This window comes from Pseudochaenichthys georgianus, chromosome 7 (genome assembly GCF_902827115.2).
Source record: "Pseudochaenichthys georgianus chromosome 7, fPseGeo1.2, whole genome shotgun sequence".
Taxonomy (NCBI): Eukaryota; Metazoa; Chordata; class Actinopteri; order Perciformes; family Channichthyidae; genus Pseudochaenichthys; species Pseudochaenichthys georgianus.
The window spans coordinates 19930947-19952862 of NC_047509.1; the positions used below are offsets into that span (position 1 = coordinate 19930947).

Sequence of the window (21916 nt, forward strand, 5' to 3'; positions counted from 1 at the left end):
GACATTAACTGCCTCCATTTCTTATTTCCAGCTGACCTATGACTACCAGTTTGACTTTGAGGACGATCAGCACAAGATCCCTTGCCATTGTGGAGCCTGGAATTGCCGAAAGTGGATGAACTAACCAGAAGAAAGAAAAATGGAGAATTCCCCTCTCACTGGTGCCAGAACACTCCTGCGCCAAAGCCTTTGAATCCTACATAGCCAGTGCATAAGCTGTTTTGAGAGATGTGGAGGAAGGCCGGCCTCCATCACTGAGAGACTAAAGCGTTGACACCTGTAGCCAAAGGTTTGAAGAGCATTAATCAATAAAAGCAACCGACCTCCTCCATCAACAGCAGCTTGATGGTGGGACTTACTTTCATGTTTGGACTAGTGAATCACCTTTTCCTCAGCCAAAACCCTCCCCCCCCCCCCGACTGTTCTTAATACTCTTTACAGTGGCTGGAATACAATCCTCAACATCTACCAAATGATTCTGACCCTCTGGTATCAATACTGGTAGTGGAGAGCTCAGCTGGAGCTTCGACAAAAAGCCATTTTAAAATACTAAGAATGAACTAATGATGCATTTTTATGTTTTAAGTCGGACCTATTTCCTGTCCCACCTGACCACACCTCCCCCTCATCTCCCAGAAAAAGGCACTTTCCCATCAAGTCATCAATGAAGACAACACGGATATTGGCTAGCTAGACAATCTTGATGTGGCTCTGTGTTAGAACTACATATGATCGATGGAAAAAAAAAAGATGAAAGTTAATATAAAATTTGAGATGCTATTGATCTGTGGCACCAGATGTTCTGACTGTGTGGAGTCCCATGGTGGGTTAGTTGGACCCAGTCTACCTCATTGATTTATCGGGAAGCAACTGCTTTGTATAAAAACTGTTAACTGCTACTGTGGAACGGGGGGGAGAGGGGGAATGTTTTTATGGGCCTTCTCGGACAAGCAGGGAATCTTAAGCAGCAGGTTTGCTCTATCTACTCTATGCTGATGATGATTTACAATAATGAGCCAACATAATTATTATTCATGAATTGTTTATACAGAGGAAATATATGACAGTTTTGATAAGATATTGCATTAAAAATCACAATCAGAAGCTTAGCGGGTGTCCTGTATGCCACCAAATCCTCCTGGATGTAGCTTTTTTTTTTTTTTGTTCTTTCTATTTATGCGTCTCAGAAAACTATGTGTGAAAGCACAATAATATCCACCTTTTTTAAGTTGCTGAAAGACAGTAATGGTGTGAGTGAATGGCTCGAGGATCATGGGATAAGCAGTCTTTGAAGAAGACTACGATGTCCGAAATTAACCAATTACACATTTGCTTGTTGCTTCATACATTGAATTTCCACTTGATGAAAACCAGCTGGTGGATGCATGACTACTGTCCCATGAAATGCTTTTTACTCTCCCCAATCTTTTCACAACTCAACCTTGAACTTTGAATCATGCCTCTTCCTCTCTGTATGATTTAGTGGACTGTTGTTAAACATGACTGTAGTAAGTCTTCCTCTGCCTGAGTACAGCCTGCAGTGTTTCTACTTCCCCTGTAGTGTGCTGGTACTGTTCTCTTGAGGCTGAACTGACAGCAGGGAAAGACTTATTGGAAAAAAGGGCATTTGTTTTCATTTCTATGTAAGATGAATGAAAAAGTCTTTAAAGGGAGCTTTACTAAAACTTCCTACCTTCCCATACTACTTTGTTTCCTCCTCCCCCTAACCTAAGACCTCACATGATTTTAAAATGCAAAGTTGTACAAACTGTATATATAGTATATGCATTAGGGGACAGCAACTCTTTATCAAACCCCTTTGTAATCAAAGTCAAAAGTGTAGAGAAATAAAATTGAAAAAAAATCAACCACTGGATATCATTTTAACAAAGATAAAGCTGTATATAACTATAAATATATGTAAAATGGCAAACTAATATCTTTATGTATATGAACCAGAGTGTTTTGCATTTACCTGTTTTTCTATTAGTGTTTTTGCTATAAGCTCTCAGAGACAAGTTTGTTAAAATAGGTTTGAGAATAATGTCTTCTCCAATCAATTGTGACGAGAAGCTGGTGTGATTACAGAACTGTTTGGATTCATGTGGAGGTCGGTAATTAGACATGAAAATCCCTTCTTGCGTAAAGCAGTACAATGGTGCATAGCATTTGTATTTATGTAATATTGTTTGTGTTTATTTTCTTTTTATTTATGCTACTGCTTGTTGATTACCAAAACTTGTCCCTTAATCGGTCACAATTGGATTAATATACTCTTGAATGGAAAATCTTGAATCCCTAGAATATTGTTAGTGTTTCGCTTTTTTATATCTTCCCTATAGAAGTGAATGTGTTGGTAAACCTTGTGAAATGGTTACTTGGCCTAATGTATGTTATGATGTAATACTCAAAGTTAATCCCATACTTATTCTGGTAATGAATTGCACTCTCATAGTATAACGGAGAATTTCTCTAAAGTGGTAGATATTGATCAAGTATCCGAAGCAGTGATATATATATTTTTTGGTATGTTTCTATTTCAAGGGAAGACCATGATGAGACATTATGCCGCTCACTGGATTTTAGCCTGAATAATTTTTAACTTCTCTAAATCTTAATTTAAGTTCTCTGCATATCTTATAATTTAATAAAGTTTGCTCAAATTGAAGGTTTTTTTTAACCTCACCTACTTTTTAAAAAGACGTTGCATCTGTACAGCAGAGATACTTTTAGGGAATATGAATACATCTAATGATCATTTTTATTGTATGTGGCATGTTTTGTATGGATATTATTTTGAATTGTACATATTTTTTTCAGGACGCCAGAGGTTGCATCTCTTTATATACAGCTGTCCCACTCCCCTTTCCCTTCATCTTATTTCTTTGTCAGCTTTTGTTTCTTGTAAAGGAAAATAAAATGCATTTTAAATATGTGCTATTCTTATTTTAATTAAGGACTCAAACGTCAATTACGATGAAGGAGCTTGATGGTTTATTCCTGAATTTATATTATATTATTATAGTGGACCTTTAGTCATATGAAAGCAGGTGGTGAGTGAAACAACCATACCATACATGACGTATAAGCTCTCGAAAAAAATATATCAAGTGAACCATTAGTGGTGAAAAGCACTGACATCTATTATAGCCTCTGGATTAAAACTGCTAGCTAAAACGCCAGCTGAATAGAAACACAAATTAAATGTGAAGACTAGCCGCAAACAGCATTAAGCCTGCCTATGATGATCTTTAAACTGTCGCGCAATGCATCATGGGTGAAATAACACTTGATAGAAGAGGAAAACAATGGCCGTTGCAACAGCGACACTTAGCGGCAGACTTTAGATTACAGTCTGCAACACTAAAATACCGTGCACTATTTAGTAGTTTTCTATCAACTGGACGGAAATAAAGAGAAAATAAAAGAAAGAAGGATAACAACATGGAGCCGAAACGACGTCCCGAAAAGATATGGTACAAGAATAAAAATGGAAAGATAAACAGTTGAAATAGTTAGCTAAAAGTAAAGGATACACAGATAAAATATTAAGGTAGCTATAAATAATGGATACGCTTACAGTCATGGAAACAAATATTGTAATAGTTATCTTAATTCAACATTTGAAATAGTAAGATTAATATAAATGGATAAACAGTTGAAAAACGTAGCTTATAGTAATAGGATAAAAGAGGATAAATAGTCTTAATAGTTAGCTAACTATTACTAATCTAGTTAGTAGAAATAGTTCGAAGATCGCTGCACGACATTTTGAATAAGCACCACAGTTGAAGACACAGATAAGAAAAAGAGGAATTTATTGTATATAATCTATATACACTTTTCAACATGTTCTGAAAAGATTTGCACAACATGATTTTTTTTAAGGACAGGATGTCTGATGGTCATAATGGCAACAAACCAAACATGGAAAGTAGTGTTTTGACAATTGTGGTTCAACTGACAACATGTCTCCGTTTTCTCTGCCAGCTTTTCTTCTCTGATCGTCACGCTGAACTTCCACCCATGTTAACAGTAGCAGCAACATGTCTGGGGTACACAGCCAACGACCCGAACAAAAAGGAAGAAAACAACAGGTAGGAAGAGGGGTATTTTTTAAGTTCTACTCAGTGCAGAAGACCCAGTGTTTGAGACAGCATGCACCAATTGATTCTAACATGACACATTGATTCTGGATAAAGTGATGACACTACTAACATTAACTCAAGTCTATGTGGACATAACAGTGCAGAGCCCAACAGTGACACATGTCAGTGTAATACTTTCATAGTTTTGTAGCAGACAAGCTGCAGAAGTATAATGAAAACATGCAGTTACACTTAAGAGCATGTCAGTCTTTGAAGGTAAAACGTCTCAACTACTTTTCACATCTAACCGTATGTTCCCTGTGTGCGAACGCTCAGCAGCCTTGTTTATTTCTGAATAAATAGCCTTTGGCAGTATCAGATTTAAAGGTTACATGACGCTCCTAAATATTCCAGTGTCAATGAGAAAGAGATGTCACCCCGGATCACATTATGCAGACACAGATCTGCATTAGTGAACTCCACAAGCAATTCCAACACTTGTACATACAAAAATAAAAACAGGTTGCAGCAAATTATCTGGGATCAGTAGTACCACCAAACTGCTATGAAATTCCAGCAGATGAATGTCTATTTTCTGGCACAGTTAGGAATCATGCAGACAGATCAAAACAAAAGAAAAAGTTGCATTCAAGCGAAATCAATGTTCAAATGTCACACTGGTGCTTCTGGCATAAAAAGGGGGGGGGGGGGGGAAAGCATATTTTATATACAAATCATATGTACCTATTATCAGTAGTTTCTAATGTCAACGTCAAAAGAAAAACACCCATCATGATTTTTTTTATACACAAAACTAAAATAACATTTAAAAACACAGCTCATGATCACAAATGTCTTCGCCTGTCACCAACAGGGGTTATGGCTACATCCATGTTAGCACTCAGTATCTTATTACAATGAATGCAACAACCCCTTAATCTAAGGTCTGAAAGATGGTCAAACCTGGATTGAACTACAACAGTAATTTACATCATATTAGATTCTGGCTTGTCACATCTCACAGTGTTCATTAATATCAAATAAAAAATATGCACAAATAAATAAAAAGTAAAACCATCCCAAACATTATCCCTGCCAAATGTATAACTGGACTGGACCACATCTGTTATGCGATACCTGCAGGTGTCACACAGTGTGGAAGCTACAGTAGAGTGCAACTCCTTTCTGTGGGATCAAAGAGGAAAAAATTGCTTTTCATGCTTAATTACCAAATCTCCCATTACAGGATTTGTCTAACACGCTACAGCCTATACCAGAGGGCATCTTGGTGTCTTTGAAACATGCTACTAGTCCAGACACCATTACACACCACTAGAAACAGTGCTTTGGCGTCCTTCCCCCTTACACACACACACACACACACACACACACACACACACACACACACACACACACACTCACAGCAAAACAATGTCACGATGCATTGCCGACAGAATAAGAAGTGAGATTATTCTTAAACTTAAAACATTCCCGGCTTTTGAGGACAAGGTAAGTCCATCATGGGAAATATTTCAGAGGTAAAAAAAGAACAAACAAAAATATCCCGTCACTGTACAATAGTAATAATTCCTGCCATGGGAAATGAAAACTAAAGAAAGTTTTGAGTGTGATGATATTAACAGTGGTAGTGCTGTGGCCCATGGAGTAGGGGCGGTAGAAGGGGAACAGGGAGGAGACACGAGGAACAAAAGGAGGCAGGGGGAGAGAAAAGTCAGAAGGGGAAGGATGACTCAGTAGTTTTGGCTAAAAAGGTGAGGTAGGCCTCGTCACAACTTGGAGTGTGGCTTTAAAACTGGCAGGGTTTTCATTTGCAGTTTGTCTTTAGTGTTTGTTTCCTATGGAGGTCAGCGCCAGGCCGCTCACATCTTGACGTCTTCCTCCACGCTGAGCTGAGAGAGGGTCTTTTTGATGCGCAGGGCCGTCAGTCTGGCTGCTCCATTTGCATACCAGCACTCCCTCATGATTTTCCCCATCACACGCAGTGACTGCAGGAAAGGGAACACATGATTGGTTAACAAACGTTTTCGAAACATAAAAAAAGGAATATGACACTTTATTTGAAAGGTTGCAGATAATGACAACAATCAGTATAGTTAACCAATCAAATAAAACGCTGCTGTGAAACATGTCAATTTTCTGGACTAACACAATTTTAACAGTGGAAATAAAATCAATACTACGGCACACCATTGATAAAGAAATGAGCAGTCCCTGGTTATCAGGATCACATGTTCAGTCCAACTGCCTTTCTATACAGCCACTGAGAGTATTTTTAGAAAAATAATCAGCTGTTATTGTATAGCTGATACGAGTGTAAAATACCTCGTAGCTCTGCCACCAGTTGGGCACATTGGGCCTCAGTTTCTGGTCACACACCAGCTTCCTCATCTCCTCTATGGAGGGGTCCGAGGGCACGAGGTCGTAGTAGGGCAGCTGGTACTCCTCGTGGATACCTGCAGAACACAATGAAGAGGCCTTATCAGTCTCTGTTCGCATGTTCATTAGACCGGATCATTTGTACAAATACATGTGTAATTGTACACCCCCCCCCCCCCCCCCCCCCCCCTTCATCAGCTGTTGGTGGTGGTCTTACCTCCTGCATTGCAGCGACGCGCAACCTCCCAGTACACCAGGCCTAGCGCATAAATGTCAGCACACTTGAAGGAGTCAAAGTGTTTCATGTTGATGGTTTCGTCCAGGACTTCTGGAGCCATATACCTAGAGGCAGCAATGAGTAAGAGCAATAATTAGCATTTTCATACAACACGTTAAACATTTTCAACTATCTTATTCAGTGACATGAAATCTTAACTTTTTAAAGCCATTTTCTCATTTAAGAATAATTATATTTTCAAAAACTTCTATGGATTTACAAAAGGATAATGTTGGACACATTCTTTATTGTTCAATTCAACATGAGAGACAGTAACAATGTGTCAGTCGACACTTTGTGACTATTCTACCCTGTTTGTTGCACTCGGACTCAAGGCCATTGGGTCCTCCAAAAGACGGAAAAATGTGCTCAAAAATAAATCGTTTTATTTTGTAAAGAATTCCATTTACATAAACGGGGGGCTATTGTCAGCTCAACATTAGTAGATTCTACTAAGAATTAACAGCAACATTACAGTGTTGAATGTGGGATTTATACTTGAATAGTTTTTGGACACAGTGAAAGTCAGGGGCACAGAGCAACAAGCCATATACTTTACTGCTGCTTTTAATCCTTTTGTTGAATTTGTAAAAGATTTAAGAAAACTTCCTGTAGCCAAACTTGGCCTTAACAAATCCCTTATGCATGCCTCCTCCGTTTGCTTTTAAGTGAATGAGTATGGAAACATTTACCTCTTTGTGCCCACGCGCTGGTTCGGAGCTATATCGATTGTGTCTGTGATGGACTCGTGGCGGACTGCCAGGCCGAGGTCAGCTATGGCACACATGCCATTCTTCTTAACCAGGATATTTTTAGACTTGAGGTCACGGTGAGCAATGCCAGGCTTACCTGCAGGAGAGAACACATTACATTTGCATCAAAAGCAGAAATAGCAACATGCTTGCTGACTGTAAATAACCACTGTATTGTGCATATGAATTCATGCACCTGCAGTGTTCATTTGGTTTATTACCGTACTTTTCGGACTATAAGCCGCGACTTTCCCCCCCCATTTTTTTTGTACAGCTAACGGCCACTAGGGAACCTCCTAAATCTATGGATTCTACAGGTAAAATTAACCACCTTTAACGCTATGGGCTCTAGGACCGGTCCGCGCCCGCCACCTTTAAGCGGCGGGCTCCAGCAGGAAAAGCTGGAGGCCGGAAAAGAGTGAGACAGGTAGCGCGCCAAAGTAAAAGTGGAACCGAGAGACAGAACGAGAGCAAGACAGACGGACAATTTAGCTGCTGCGGCTTATATGCAGGTGCGCTTTATAGTCCGAAAAGTACGGTAATTGCATTCCGCGCCGTAACATGACAGTTCATCTCACCCTGGGTGCCGAGGATTTCCATGTGTAGATGAGCCAGTCCGCTGGCTGCCGACAGGGCCAGTTTGATCATCCCCTCGATGGTGACAGAGTAGCGGTTCAGGTAGTCGAAGAGAGAGCCATGCTCATGATAGTCTGACACTAGCCACAGCTGTGTCCATGTACCATTGTCTGAAAGAGAGCAAATCACAATTAGAGAACAAATAACAGGGAGTACACTTGCATACACTACAATTCAATTGAATAATGAATGTTGCCAATAGCCAGGTGTTTTTCTTTAACCAAGCAAGACAGGAGGCCGATAGTGTCCTTGTTTGCCCCAGTAGCTAACAGAAGCCATGCTCAGTAAGAAAGAGTATTAAAAGGAAGTTATTTTCAGGTACTTTCCACAGGAGTAGAAGTAACATTGAAAAACAAAATGCATCATGTCCGTTGTTGTTGTTGGTAGTTGCTGGTCTTGTTGTTGGTAGTTGCTGGTCTTGGGAGGAAAACGGAAAGTGATCCCATTGTCTTTGCGAATGGGGCGCCAACACTCTCTTTGACACGCTTGGTTATAATATAATGTTTTCCTCTAAAATAGAGCTTCAAAACTTCAAAAGATGACATTTGGTGCCCTTTAACTGTCTGTACTTCCTTTAGTTTTTTACTTGTTCCTTCTGTTACTTTCTCGTGGGTGGTCTAGGAATTGCTCCAAGTTTTACACAGCCCACAAAGTTTCTCACCTTTATTGTCTGCTGCAATGAATCCCAGGATGTTCTCGTGGCGCAGCATGATTGTCTGGTAGATCTCAGCCTCTCTGAACCACGAGCGCTCCTCTCTGGAGGAGAAGATCTTCACCGCCACATCTCCTCCCCTCCACTTCCCCCTCCACACCTCACCAAACCGGCCCTTTCCTATGATCTCCTGCAGTACGATGGTCCTAGCCACCGTCCTCTGCACAAAAAGGGGCAAACCTGTAAGCAGAAGAAAAGAGAACAAATTAGTCAGACAGAATGTTGTTTTACGACGAGTGGTTCAGTAGTTTGTAGTTCAGGATCATTTCCCTAAGTGTTGCAATTACATTCACAGATTCAAACATGAAAGACTTGTCTGCTACTGTTATTGTTGAGAAGACACAGACCGTGAACATATAAACGGCATGTACTGACCAGAGCCTGATCCAGAGGTGGACATGTCGTAGATGAGGTCCTGCAGGGTCTTGTCCTTGGCCATGTACAGATGATCACAGGACGGGTCCTCTACCTCTAGCCTCTGCCTGTGGCTATAGGCCCTCTGGTGATGCTGGAACAGGAACACTCCGACCATCAGCAGCACACAGAGAAGGAACACCGGCCCTGCAATGACTGCCACCAGCTCCACCGGCCCCCAGGAGGCTGAGGCGGACCAGTCCCCCTCCTTTGTTGGAACTAGGAGAGCAAAATGAAAGAGGTTACACTCAATTGAAACAGTGCCACTGTCAAACTGATAGTGATCTGATGTTGATGATGTCGCCTTACCAGGGACTTCAATACTGTTGCAGTAATCTGAATAGCAGCAATGTGTGTTGAGCAGGCCTTCAGCGCTCAGACAGTAGAAAGGTTGTCCTGGGGGGACCAGATTGTCCCGGTTGATACAGATGCGTACATGCTGCTTCTTCTCCTCGATGTAGTATGTGGAGGCCATGCAGGCGCCATCTGTTTCGCATTCAAAAGCGGTCTTTTCACAGTTTGTGCAGTTACAACGTAACGCTGCGGGAAAGGAAAGTGAGAGTTAATATCAATTGACACAGAGGTTTTGAAAGCACCTACATTACATCCAGCAGGGGGCGAGCTAACCCCAGACATTCATCACAGGATTCAGTAGAGGCATTTTGTGAGATGCATACAGAGCTCGGAGTTGAGAAGCAGCCAGGCGGCCCTGAAATCAGATCCTTCACTGCAGATGAACCCAACCACGCAGGGTGGAGACGGACCGGCTCAGTGGGACAGACAAAGTGAAACCCAACAAGGGGAGAGAGATCCGGCCAAATCCCCAATGCAGCATTCTGCTCCAGTATGCCTCTCTGTCTCTCACAGAGAGCTGCCACTGTTTAAGCTAATGAGACAGAAGTTTTATTGAACACAGCACACTCCTGCTCGGGGACCTATTAAAGCAGACACAATGGAACTCCTGCCACCGCCATAATAAAACTTCTGTGCTCCATCTACACATTTAAATAAGGTCAGTACTAGAAAGTCCACAAAAAAAGCTGCCACGTCAAGAAACAGAACCAGAGTTGGTTGGGAAATGTAGAAAAAAAGAAATGACCAACTGATTAGATTTGGAGTTTAATGTGATTTTGAGTCACAGCACACATGCTTCTCATTTAAAGTAAGGTCAGCACAAGAGGCTTTTCTGCAACCAAACACACTGCAAAGCATGTTCAGGCTACCGTAGATGAACGCGGAGCTAGTTTCAATGTGGGGAGAAGACAGGGAAGCAGCTAAGCTTGATTGAACCCCTGTCAGTGGTAGATGACAAACTGTCTGACTGACAACAGAGCTGTGCATGAGGCATGACAGGCCATGACCTGAGCCATCGTTCGAAAAACAAAGACGACACTCTACTCAAAACTAAACACTGTATACTTGGCAGGACAAGACGATTGCACCCAAAACAACACAGGAGGAGACACAATGCAGAGAAGAATTTAAATCCGTATTCTCTCTCATAAAGGAGGCGGTTGGACCACGGACAATGTCTGGATCAGAAGAAAGAACAGATTGTAAGAGTGGCAAGCTTTCACTAATCCTCGGTGTCTTATCCTGAGGGTTTCTTTGACCAGATGAGCTCACTGATCCCCGCTGTTTGCAACAACTTGGGTCCCTGTCAAAAGGTGTTAGTTGGTTCAAGAATGTTCTGAATTCAACTGAGTCGTCACACAATTACTCTTCTGTTCAGTTTTTTTTTTTTTTTTTTTTTTTAAATATTCCAAATGAATGGTTTACTGATTTCGCCATCTGCATGCAACATCCCAGTGGCCAAAACCACAAACCCCTGTGTCATAGGAATACTTTCCATTTATCTGAACCCTGGGAGGTTGCTTGTTGTTTGAATGCATTCTTTGCATGTAGCGTGTGAGCTATGCGTGTCCACTGTGCAGTAACTGGAAATGTGGAAAAAGTATATTCCTCATCTGTTTGGGTTGCTCTCCAGGAGGTTATCGGGGAAATTGCAGGAAGTCTTGGCGGAGAATGTCCAAATTCACCACAGTGTGCGTGTACATGGAATTTCCTGCAGATTACACAGAGGTAAAGCAGGCTGGAACTTATAAAGAGAGAATAAACAAGCTGTGTGACTAATCTGTAGCAGTAATAGATCAAATAGTTTAGCCAAAATAAAACACATGACAAGAGTAACGGATATACAGTTGCAAGAAAAAGTATGTGAACCCTTTAGATTCTCCACACATAGCCTTGTGTGTTCCTTCCAAACAACTCAACTTTGGTTTCATCTGTCCACAGAATATTTAGCCAGTAGTGCTGTGGAACATCCAGGTGCTCTTTTGCAAACTTCAAAACGTGCAGCAATGTTTTTTCTGGACAGCAGTGGCTTCCTCCGTGGTGTCCTCCCGTGAACTCCATTCTTGTTCAGTGTTTTACGTATCGTAGATTCGTCAACAGAGATGTTAGCATGTGCCAGAGATTTCTTTAAGTCTCTCGCTGACACTCTAGGATTCTTCTTCACCTCATTGAGCATTCTGCGCTGTGCTCTTGCAGTCATCTTTACAGGACGGCCACTCCTAGGGAGAGTAGCAACAGTGCTGAACTTTCTCCATGTATAGACAAGTTGTCTTACCGTGGCCTGATGAACATCAAGGCTTTCAGAGATACTTTTGTAACCCTTTCCAGCTTTATGCAAGTCAACAATTCTGAATCGTAGGTCTTCTGAGAGCTCTTCTGTGCGAGGCATGGTTCACATCTGGCAATGCTTCTTAAGAATAGCAAATTCAAAACTGGTGTGTATTTTTATAGGGCAGGGCAGCTTTAACCAACACCTCCAATCTCGTCTCATTGGACTCCAGGTTGGCTGACTCCTGACTCCAAGTAGCTCTTGAAGAAGTCTTTAGCCTAGGGGTTCCACCCTGCACTGTGAATGTTTACATGGTGTGTTCAATAAAAACATATAATTGTTTGTGTGGTATTAGTTTAAGCAGACTGTGCTTGTCTGTTGTTGTGACTTAGATGAAGATCAGAACACATTTTATGACCAACTTATGCAGAAATACAGGTAATTCCAAAGGGTTCACACTGACGCTGAATATCCATCATTCAATTCAGACAACTTTCGCATTTTTCCATTAGGCTTCTCTCTTTTAGGCATGACATCAGCTGGTTTTAAGGGAAATAAATCATTCAGCAAGTCCAGAAAGGAGACGTCATCATAAAAAATAAAATAAATGGTTCTTCAAAGGGCATCTTTGTGATTATGTTCTCCAGACTACACCGCATTACATCCACACGAATGCAAGCTGGATTTGATGTCCTTCATGTTTCTCATTAGACTCAAACTGAAGGCTATAAACTACTTTATGACTTACACATTGTGCAAATATGCAATAACGTTAACAACAGCAATCTAATAAGAACACATGATTTTAAATGACCAGGCTCATCCATCATGGAGACTCAGTCTGTGGTAAGACAGATGGTTCACAGACTTACAGACTGAAGCTCAGGAAGGAAACCAAACATGGCTGAAAACACACACATTCCCTTCTCCGATCTGCAGTGGATGCTTTGTGGTCTACCAAGAGTTTGGTTTGTTGCAGGACTTTGGCTTTCGTGAAGGCTAGCTTGTGAATATAACATATGTAGCCTGCTTCCACACCAACAAGCAGTATAGGTGGCCAATATGGAAGAAATCTGACAGAATCGGCTGTTTTATTAATAGAGATAAAACATTCTTTAGGGAAAAAATAATGTTAGTGTTCCATAATAAATAATTGGGGACATTCATCACATAGAAGCAAAAAGTCAATGACAGTCCTGCTCATTGATTTGCCTCTTATTATTATGACCCAATACAACCGGACATACGAAAGGAAAGGAAAACCTCTATAGTGACAGCACAGAATATATATTACCATATCATCTGGCCGTTTGTCTTTTTAAAATAATGGCAAACTGTTAACACAAATCCAAAATGAACATCATGCAAAACAGGGTACTAGTACAAAACAAACTCAACCCATATCTAAGAAAGACCTCCTGGCCCACTAGCTTTCAGCACAACGCTGTGCTGTTTGCTCAACGCTCTGCATATCTCACTGTATTCAGAGCAGAAGTGTTACAAAGCTAGACTTGAATGAATATTGTCCAGCCTAAAGACACATGGATCTGAGTAGAGGCCGTTTCTGAGTGAACTCTGCTCTTGTATCCACATAATTGGTGGTCTTTACACTGGTCCTTTGTGCTGAGATTAAGACGACATGAGGAGGGATTGGACTGGCCCTGCACGAACAAAGAGCAGAGTGGAGTGGGGGAGCGCACTCCTGCGTGGAGCACCGAGGGGGGATGGGTGGCACACAGGGGACAGACCAGGGTTAGCAGCAACAACCCCAATGTTAGGGGGCTGCTCTGGGTCAGACAGGATGGGGGCGGGCCCCACGTTGGTCAGGACAATACGGAGGGAGGGGGCAGCGGGGGAAACGAGCGGGCTTACAGGGCCCCCCAGCTGCGTTTGGGGTTTGCCCAAGTGACCAGCTGCGACCGTCATTAAAACCCAGTCTAGACTTTGACTTACGGGAGGGGGTGAATAACAGGAAAAGGGAACATTGGAGAAAATGGGGAGAACACTGCTTTCGCAAAGAGCAACTCCTTTGAGCCGTTAGTGTGTGAAGTTCCTATCATTCCGTTCATGTTGAGACAGGAAATGACTGACAGTGACGAAGGGATTAATAAAACATTGTTGCCATAACCAGCATCGCCTTAACTTGGACCCAACTAAAAACCACAGCATAGTCCCACTCCAAACACCTTTACACATTAACCTTGATGACCGCCTTTTGTGTGCTTGCTTGTATGAGGAGGAGTTCACTCCACTCATGTGGAGCAACCCAGTCAAAACAGGAGGTGAACTTCCTAGTGTGGTGAGATAATAATAAAGTCTGTGGAAAATACACGTGGTCGCCGCAGGGCATCCGGGGTGCTGGGAGCTGAGCGACGCAGACAGAGACAGTCGGGTACTTGCGCGTGTGTGTATGTGTGTGTATGGGTAGAAGAGCACCATTACCAAAATGCTCTGGCTGAAATTAGATCCATACAGATACCAGACTGAGAGCTGATCAAGACAAGCAGACGCCACCAGTCAGTGTGAGTGCAAACACACACACAAGGGTGCACATACACACACACCGCAACTGTGTCCTAATCAATGCTAGGGGATGGAGGAAAGTCATTACCTTTGTCTGCATCTCGGGGTCAAATTACTGATCTGATTCTAAAGTGAAGTCTCTGGGGCAGATGATGCTTCTACTATCTCGACCAACCACCCTCTAGGCTACATCCCATCCTGTCTGTCTGCTGTCCTGGGTGAGTTCAAAGGCACAAAAACATTAGCACAGGCCTACTTTGGATTTTATGCTGCAGCTCAAATGTCCAAACTGGTCCATTTTGCCTCTATAATGCAACAGTATATTACAGCACTGTGAGCTAATGCATTTGCCATGTGACTTGAGATTAAACCCCTTCTGAGTATTAGCAGACCGGAGATTTAACAAGTACTCCTTTATCTGTCTTACTTACTAACCGTTTTATTGAAAAAGCTCAGCTCTAGCTAGAGTGTGGGATCTTATAATAAAATCCTATTTCATGACACTTATCTTTGGTGATGCATACTTTCATTGAACAAAAGAAAACTAATAGAATTTAAAACAAAAAAACTCTTACCAAAGACTAAAAATAAATAAGATGTACGGAAAAATAATAATGATTATAAGGTTATTTTGCACAGAACGAATAATCAGATAATGTTCCGACACCAAAACAGCTTCTCTTGTTCTCCTCACCAAATGTTCCAGACCTAATGCTAAGTTAATGTAGTAAAAGTGCCCTTTTGTATTGAATTGTTTTACTTGCATTGCGTTCACTTCAAGCACTAGTTAGACAATACACACTAACACTATATCCCCCATCAAAAGATTTCTTGCCAACTACCATTCTCCGGATCGCACACCTTCAAGCGGAAAACAACGAGGCAGGGTAGGTCTAATCTGCATTCCAACTGAAGCCAACAAAAACTTATTTAACACTTCTTCAAAGAGACGTGTAATGGAGGACTGGTATCGGGTTCAGCCCTTTAGACATGAACTCACATAGCTACCGGGTCTGTCTGGGTGTACTGTGACAATAACAACACTCCAGGTACACTTTCAAGTTTGGCACAAAAAGCAGATGTAAATTTAACCCGAAACATACACAACAAAAAAGGACAAAGTGTTCTGGGTAAATTAGCAGCATGTGAAGTGGTCAGCAGAAGGTGGAATAGCTGGCTCTGCAGTGCTAATAATCCCTTGTGGTCCAACATCAGTAATGGCCACGCTGGGTCAGTCAGAGGCTACGCTGTCTGCTGTAGCAATTAGGGCCCCGCGCGTCCGGGCCATCGGAGGTCATTACCAACACTGGTCATTATGGGGGGGGGGGGGGGGGGACGACGACGACTATACCCCCCCCCCCCCCAGACCTGACCCCATCTGAATCAATGCCACATTATAGAAACTGTTGATAAACACAGGTGTGTTTTATATTTTTTTGGAAAGAGAGGAGGATTCCAGCCCATGGAATAACCTTACCGTTTAGATATATTTAAAGCTTTATGCAATCATAATTTGCTGCAGGGGTTCTGCGGCCGAAACATCCGCCCGTCTAGAACAGGTCCCAACAACCGCAACATATTTTAAGATTAAAAAAATATAACTTTCTCATTTTCAAATTTGAGTCTGGAAACATTACCACCACCCCTCCTCTGGCCAAACTCTCTGCTCTTTACTGAAACACACCTTTGAACCCATTTCATGTCAACCTTTCTTCGTACATTCCCTTGGCTCTGATCTATTGGGCAGGTGTACACATGTTCCAGGCTGAAACGCTCATGTTTCCTCCACCTGAACTCATTCACATGATGACATTAAACAGCACCTGTGGCTGAGTTTAGCCCCGCACAGGCAGTTTCCCTAAACAAGTTGAGAGGTAGAGATTTCAGTGTCTCCCGTTACCTTATCTTTGATTTTACACAGAGGCAATGCAGAGATGTACAGGAGTCTCTAGATAGCTTGTAGAAGGGCTACTAAAAGTGAGTGTTCAAGAGATAACCAGCAGCCTTCCTTTAACCTGGGGGGTAACCATAACCCATGATAAAGCTTGATTCAGGACTCAATGGTGGTCAGTAGGTAAAACAGAAATGGGACCGCAGATAAAGTACAGACTACCTTCCGATAAAGCACCAGGCCTATTTATATGACAGAGATGGAGAATAAAGAGGGCGTGGGTAAATGAGAAAGAGAGGGACGCGCCCTACCTCACGGCAGTGTGGTCGACAGTGCCCATATCACATTGCTATTTTGCTCAGTGCACCCAGGAAGACTGCGTCACACAGGCATGAAATGCGGATAACACTAGTGACTCCTGAATACACATGAAGTCAACAACAGGTGACACATCCATCAAACCTGTGAGTAAAGAGTATTCTCACAGAAACATACTACACTAACCACAGGCCTGGAATCTGCTTTAGCGCTGCTACTTTCAGGTCTGTCTGGTTTCAGCCCATGTGTGGTGTAATCCATTATAATGGTGTGAAACTGTGGCTCCAGACAGACGTGTGGGCCCCCTAAACGGCAGACCTCGCCAGCTGGACAAACCCATCATCGCCTGTCTGCAAAGGCCACACATTCACCCTCACTTTCCCCTCACACATCACTGATAATATTGGAGTAACCCAGCCAAACAAACTGACCACTCAGGTGTGAAAATATGTACAGCATGCCTTTAATGAAGCAATCCACCTTTGTGTACTGCACCCTTAACTAAGCGGGGGAGAGATATGTATGATTCTTGGAAACATGATTCAACTGTTTGAGGCTGTGTGGTTGAGCAGTGTCTCAGCAGCAGGAGCAGACAGGGTATTCAGACTGAAGCAGCCCCATAACTGGCGCATCAAAAGACCCCACTTGCCACATTTCCATCACAATGAACCCAGACTTCAACTCTGACTTCTGTCTGGGTATCTGAAAGCACGGCTGTTGTCACCCTATGCCAGCATTCACTTTCTGCTGGAGGCCACTAAGCAGCCTTTTCACTCCTTACAAATGGACCCCAATAGAAGGGCTGCCAGTGTTTACTCTCAATAACACATTTCATGCACAAAGTAGGTTAGGCCTTCATTCAGCGACTCCACTCTGCTCCATCCAGTGCAAACATGTGACGACACTGCCACTGAGCACATTGCATGTGTTTAACCAGTCCGCTATCAGCACTGAGTGTTGTCTATTGCAAAACACTGATAAGCGGTCACAATCCAACAGGAAATTGTTTTGTAAATATGTTAGCCCAGCAACAGATAACTTCGACAGTAGACTAGATATAATATACTACACAACAGTAGACCGCGTTCATACAATTGTTGTATTCAAATGTTTTGTTGACTAAGGAAAAACAATTAACAACATTATTAAACTTTAAACTGTTCATTATCCAGTTAGCTAGCCTGCGTTAGCCTTGAAACAAACACCACCATGTTGTTGTTGTGGTTACTTGCTATGTGTTCAATAACGACCATTCACACGGCGGATTTTTTCTCAGTTGATACAAATCTAAATCAGACAAAACGAACAAACCAGCGGGACTTTTGTATCGGGCAAACAGCAACCGTGGTATTGAGGTCAACGCTAGCTTGATACGGTTAGCCAAATCCCCGACACAACGCGCCATGACGAGGAGCGACAACAGGCGATGCCCAGTCCTGGAAAACAAATCGAGACAAAAGCCGGAGAGGTGCTCAGATCAAACTTACCTTCACCGACGGCCACTAACCCGCACAGGGCCAGCAGCGTTAGGGCAACTTCTCTTAGAGCCATTTCTTCAACATTCCCATCTCTGCGCGATGAAATGCGTCCGAAGAGTGTCGTTATCAACACGAGCAGAGCTGAAACACAGCCACAGACCGACCGCACACACAGACACACCGCCAAACACTAGCCAGCCAGCCCGGGGAGTGACGCGTTTAAAGGGGTGTGCGCGCATGTTTAAAGGGGAGGGCTGCCCGCTGCATGTCCCCTTCTGCCACCGCCGGGGTCACGGCTGTGTGTTGTAACTGTAAATACAAAATGTTGAATGGATTACAAACTTCCAGTCTAACATCATCAAAAGATTGTGCACGAGGAAAGTTTAGGCACAGTTTGAGTGAAAAATGAACACATCTTAACATTATGCTGTCTCAATGTATGTAATGTGATTTTCTACACTGGTCCATTGCATGAAAATGGCTGAAATGCTGTTTCTAGCCTCTTTTTGTATGTCAAATGTAACTGAGTATCTTTGGATTTGGACTGACAAAACAAAACAATTCAAGATATTACCTTGGACTTTAAGGAAATGGGATGGACATTTTTCTTTTTTCTGACATTTTATAGACGAAAAGATTACGCTAAATTAGATAATAAATAGCATGTTAATGATCATGAAAGTAATTGTTGCAACAAAGTAATGTGTAGCCTACCGATTTAAACCTGATTAAACACTTGTGAATTCAGTGCTGATGCAGCCTTCTATAGCATATTCCTGAATATGCATTTTTATTTAGTTTTGATTGCTAGATACAAGCATTTTTTATCTTCTGTAATCAGTATTCATTTTGATGGGAGCAATGTGTTTTCAAAGACTTTATGGATTGAATGAATGAATACATTCGACCTTTAATATTGGTTGGGGTTGTAATGTGGGATGTGGAGAAAGATCAATTTGAACTATAAAAATACGAGAGCCTAACTCCATGGTATTACTAGAAATGTGTATCATAAATTAACAGAAACTTTTCTGTTTTTAAAATCTGTCAGGTATATCTCACATTTTTAAAAGGATGTATATAAACTCGTTTTGATTGAAACTCCTTAGGAAAGGCCTGAAACTATTCCATAAAAAACCCAAAATAAAACAAAACAAGTGGAAGGTTATGTTGAATCATGAAAAGCCTCTGACATTTGAAATGGGTTTAATCATTAAAACAGATCTATGCAATGATAAGTAAATTGGGAGTCAGGTTGGATTGGTTTGGCCTTCTTGACTTATGTGGTGTGGTGGGTCTGTTTGAAGAAAAACATTTATTTAGGGTGTCTTCATTGGTTTTATTAATGAAAATGTAAATTCATGTTATTTTTAGGAATTAAGAAATAGATTTAAATCATAAAGATAATGGTAAAGAAGTTCAAACTGACACTTAGCCGATGACATTTTTACTTAAAAATGTGTATTCAGTCAGCATTTTATTTTTTAAACACTAAATGAGGACTTGTTCTCCACATCATGATTTTGTTTTTATGATATACAATGGTTTTTTTTCAGATCATGCCAAAATTAACATTATGGATTCACTAGTTTTCAAAACTATTCTTTTTATGTCCTAATGTATGACATTTGATTATTTGAAATGTAAGTATTCAGCAATAATGTCAGTGGAAGTTAGGAAGCATGACCAAGTTTTCTTCTGAATACATTTTTGTTTTAAAATGTATGTTTTGACTTATCAGGATTGCATAAATCGAGCATAACAATGTTGACCCGAGCAGATTAATGTATTTAATGTATGTTTGCCTAAATTGTATTTTTGTATTTCAAGACTTGAAACAAACTGCAACAATATGAAGTAGTCAAAATACATTAATCTGCTCGGGTCAACATTGTTATGCTCGATTTATGCAATCCTGATAAGTCAAAACATACATTTTAAAACAAAAATGTATTCAGAAGAAAACTTGGTCATGCTTCCTAACTTCCACTGACATTATTGCTGAATACTTACATTTCAAATAATCAAATGTCATACATTAGGACATAAAAAGAATAGTTTTGAAAACTAGTGATATATTCCTACACATATTCCTCTTAAGCAAACGAAAAACTGATCCATTGTAACTGTGGCTGTCTACAAAGCCTTTTCTCTTATCATGGATGTAAGTGAGGGACTTTCTGCATTTGTCCTTGCAGCACCAGTATTAAGCTAGTCAAACTATGACACATGTGTCTATCCATCCATAGTCAGTGACTGATCAATTATCAAACAAATCCCTTATGGGATTAGAGCTTCAGGGCACTGCAGCTGTCTAATCTGTACTTCCATCAGCTGTCCTATCAACTGTATCTTTGAGACCAATTTGGCTTGCATAAAAAAAGACCTGCCACATTTTTTCTTTACAGTTTCAGTTGATCTCAGATCACATCAGCTGCTGTATCCGATTTGGAGAAAGTTACAGCTTGTGAAACAATCAGTAAAGACCAGTAAAGCTCCATTGGTCCAGACCCGACCTGGGTTTTCTCTCAGCTGAGAGTCCCGACCTGTCCATACCCCACTAACACACCGAGCTGTAGCCAGGGAAGAGGTGGATCAGATACATGTGGGACTTTATCTGTTCCTGCTTTATGACCCGTACTCTTGCTAGCACTTTCACTGATCCATCCTCAAGCCTAATAGTGTCTGCATAGTGTCCTCTGTGGTGAATCATCTGTCCATTATCAGCCCTGTCCAATTTATCTCCACATTTCTTCAGTGAACAGTGTCTGCTCAACAAATCCCTCTGTCTCTACAGAGCCAGTTGGAATGATCCCACTGTGAAAAAGGATACACAGAGGGAGAAGTGAGATGGGCTCCCGCCCTCACAGACAGGGCGTTTGGCCTCTCTGATACTTGAACAACCCCCCCTGCAGTGTTAAAAATAACCAGCTCTTCATGGGACTGACCAGACAGACTGGGGCTTTGAGGGAGTATTATCTCTCCGGAGTTTGTTCAACAACCAAGCAGGCAGTAAACATGCATGCACGCACGCACCCCCCCCCCCCCCCCCCCACATGCACACACACACACACACACACACACACACACACACACACACACACACACACACACACACACACACACACACACACACACACACACACACACACACACACACACACACACACACACACACACACACACACACACACACACACACACACACACACACACACACACACACACACACACACACACACAATGAAGGAGCTGATACAATTGTTTTACCAACCACCAAAGATTCTTGGCTATTTTGTACCATTTGATAAATATTGTATTTTTTTTTTTCTGACAGTGTGGCATTCTTCATCTTAAAATTGTCGAAACTAAACATATTTCGGACTCATGTGAGGAGTACACAAATGTCATTCACAATAATTATGATTTTTAGAACAGGCGTTTCTGTTTTTTAAATTACAGATTTGTCGACCCTTTTAAACAGGATCTATAAATCAGTTTAAACTTAAACTTGGCCTGAATGTTTGCATTACCCTTGAATAATTATAAAATAGAACGTTATGTTAGTTTCATCAATGTGTACAGCATATACCAGCAGGAATAATGCAAATAAAAAATATATTAACCAATTTGTCCATGTTTTTTTAGGAATTCAGTCAGGCTTGTCTTACATGAATGTATTTATATTTTCTAGTTTAGCATCTCATTATGTGAGGAAAGTGTGACTGAGGGAAAATGTAAACATGTTCACATCTTATCTCAATGACATTCAAGCAGGTGACAAATGGGCTTTAAAACTTGATGATG

At 41.5% G+C, this 21916-nt stretch overlaps 2 protein-coding genes across 2 annotated transcripts in view; one reads left to right on the forward strand and one right to left on the reverse strand.

Annotated features, from left to right (window-relative positions):
• Positions 1-2935, forward strand: part of kmt2d (lysine (K)-specific methyltransferase 2D) — a 35063-nt gene extending 32128 nt beyond the window's left edge. The window contains exon 55 of the mRNA XM_034087193.1: positions 32-2935. Coding sequence (XP_033943084.1) covers positions 32-124 — 93 coding nt within the window. The 3' untranslated portion in view covers positions 125-2935. The remainder of the gene's footprint in view (positions 1-31) is intronic.
• An 866-nt stretch (positions 2936-3801) lies between these two features.
• acvr1ba (activin A receptor type 1Ba) lies at positions 3802-18304 on the reverse strand. The gene is made up of 9 exons (XM_034087223.1): positions 18119-18304; positions 9586-9816; positions 9238-9495; positions 8812-9042; positions 8093-8260; positions 7455-7611; positions 6703-6827; positions 6432-6562; positions 3802-6094 (listed from the first exon to the last, which is right to left on the reverse strand). Exons 1-9 carry the CDS (start codon positions 18180-18182, stop codon positions 5969-5971), a joined length of 1491 nt encoding a protein of 496 aa, XP_033943114.1. The 5' UTR covers positions 18183-18304; the 3' UTR covers positions 3802-5968.
• Between the last annotated feature and the right edge of the window lie 3612 nt (positions 18305-21916).

Excerpts from the sequence above, each read along its gene's own strand:
- acvr1ba (XM_034087223.1), bottom strand. The coding sequence starts at position 18,182 with ATGGCTCTAAGAGAAGTTGCCCTAACGCTGCTGGCCCTGTGCGGGTTA. Across the intron at positions 9,817-18,118 it reads GTTAGTGGCCGTCGGTGAAG|CGTTACGTTGTAACTGCACA; the intron begins GTAAGTTTGATC and ends CCTTTCCCGCAG. Across the intron at positions 9,043-9,237 it reads CACCTCTGGATCAGGCTCTG|GTTTGCCCCTTTTTGTGCAG; the intron begins GTCAGTACATGC and ends TTCTGCTTACAG.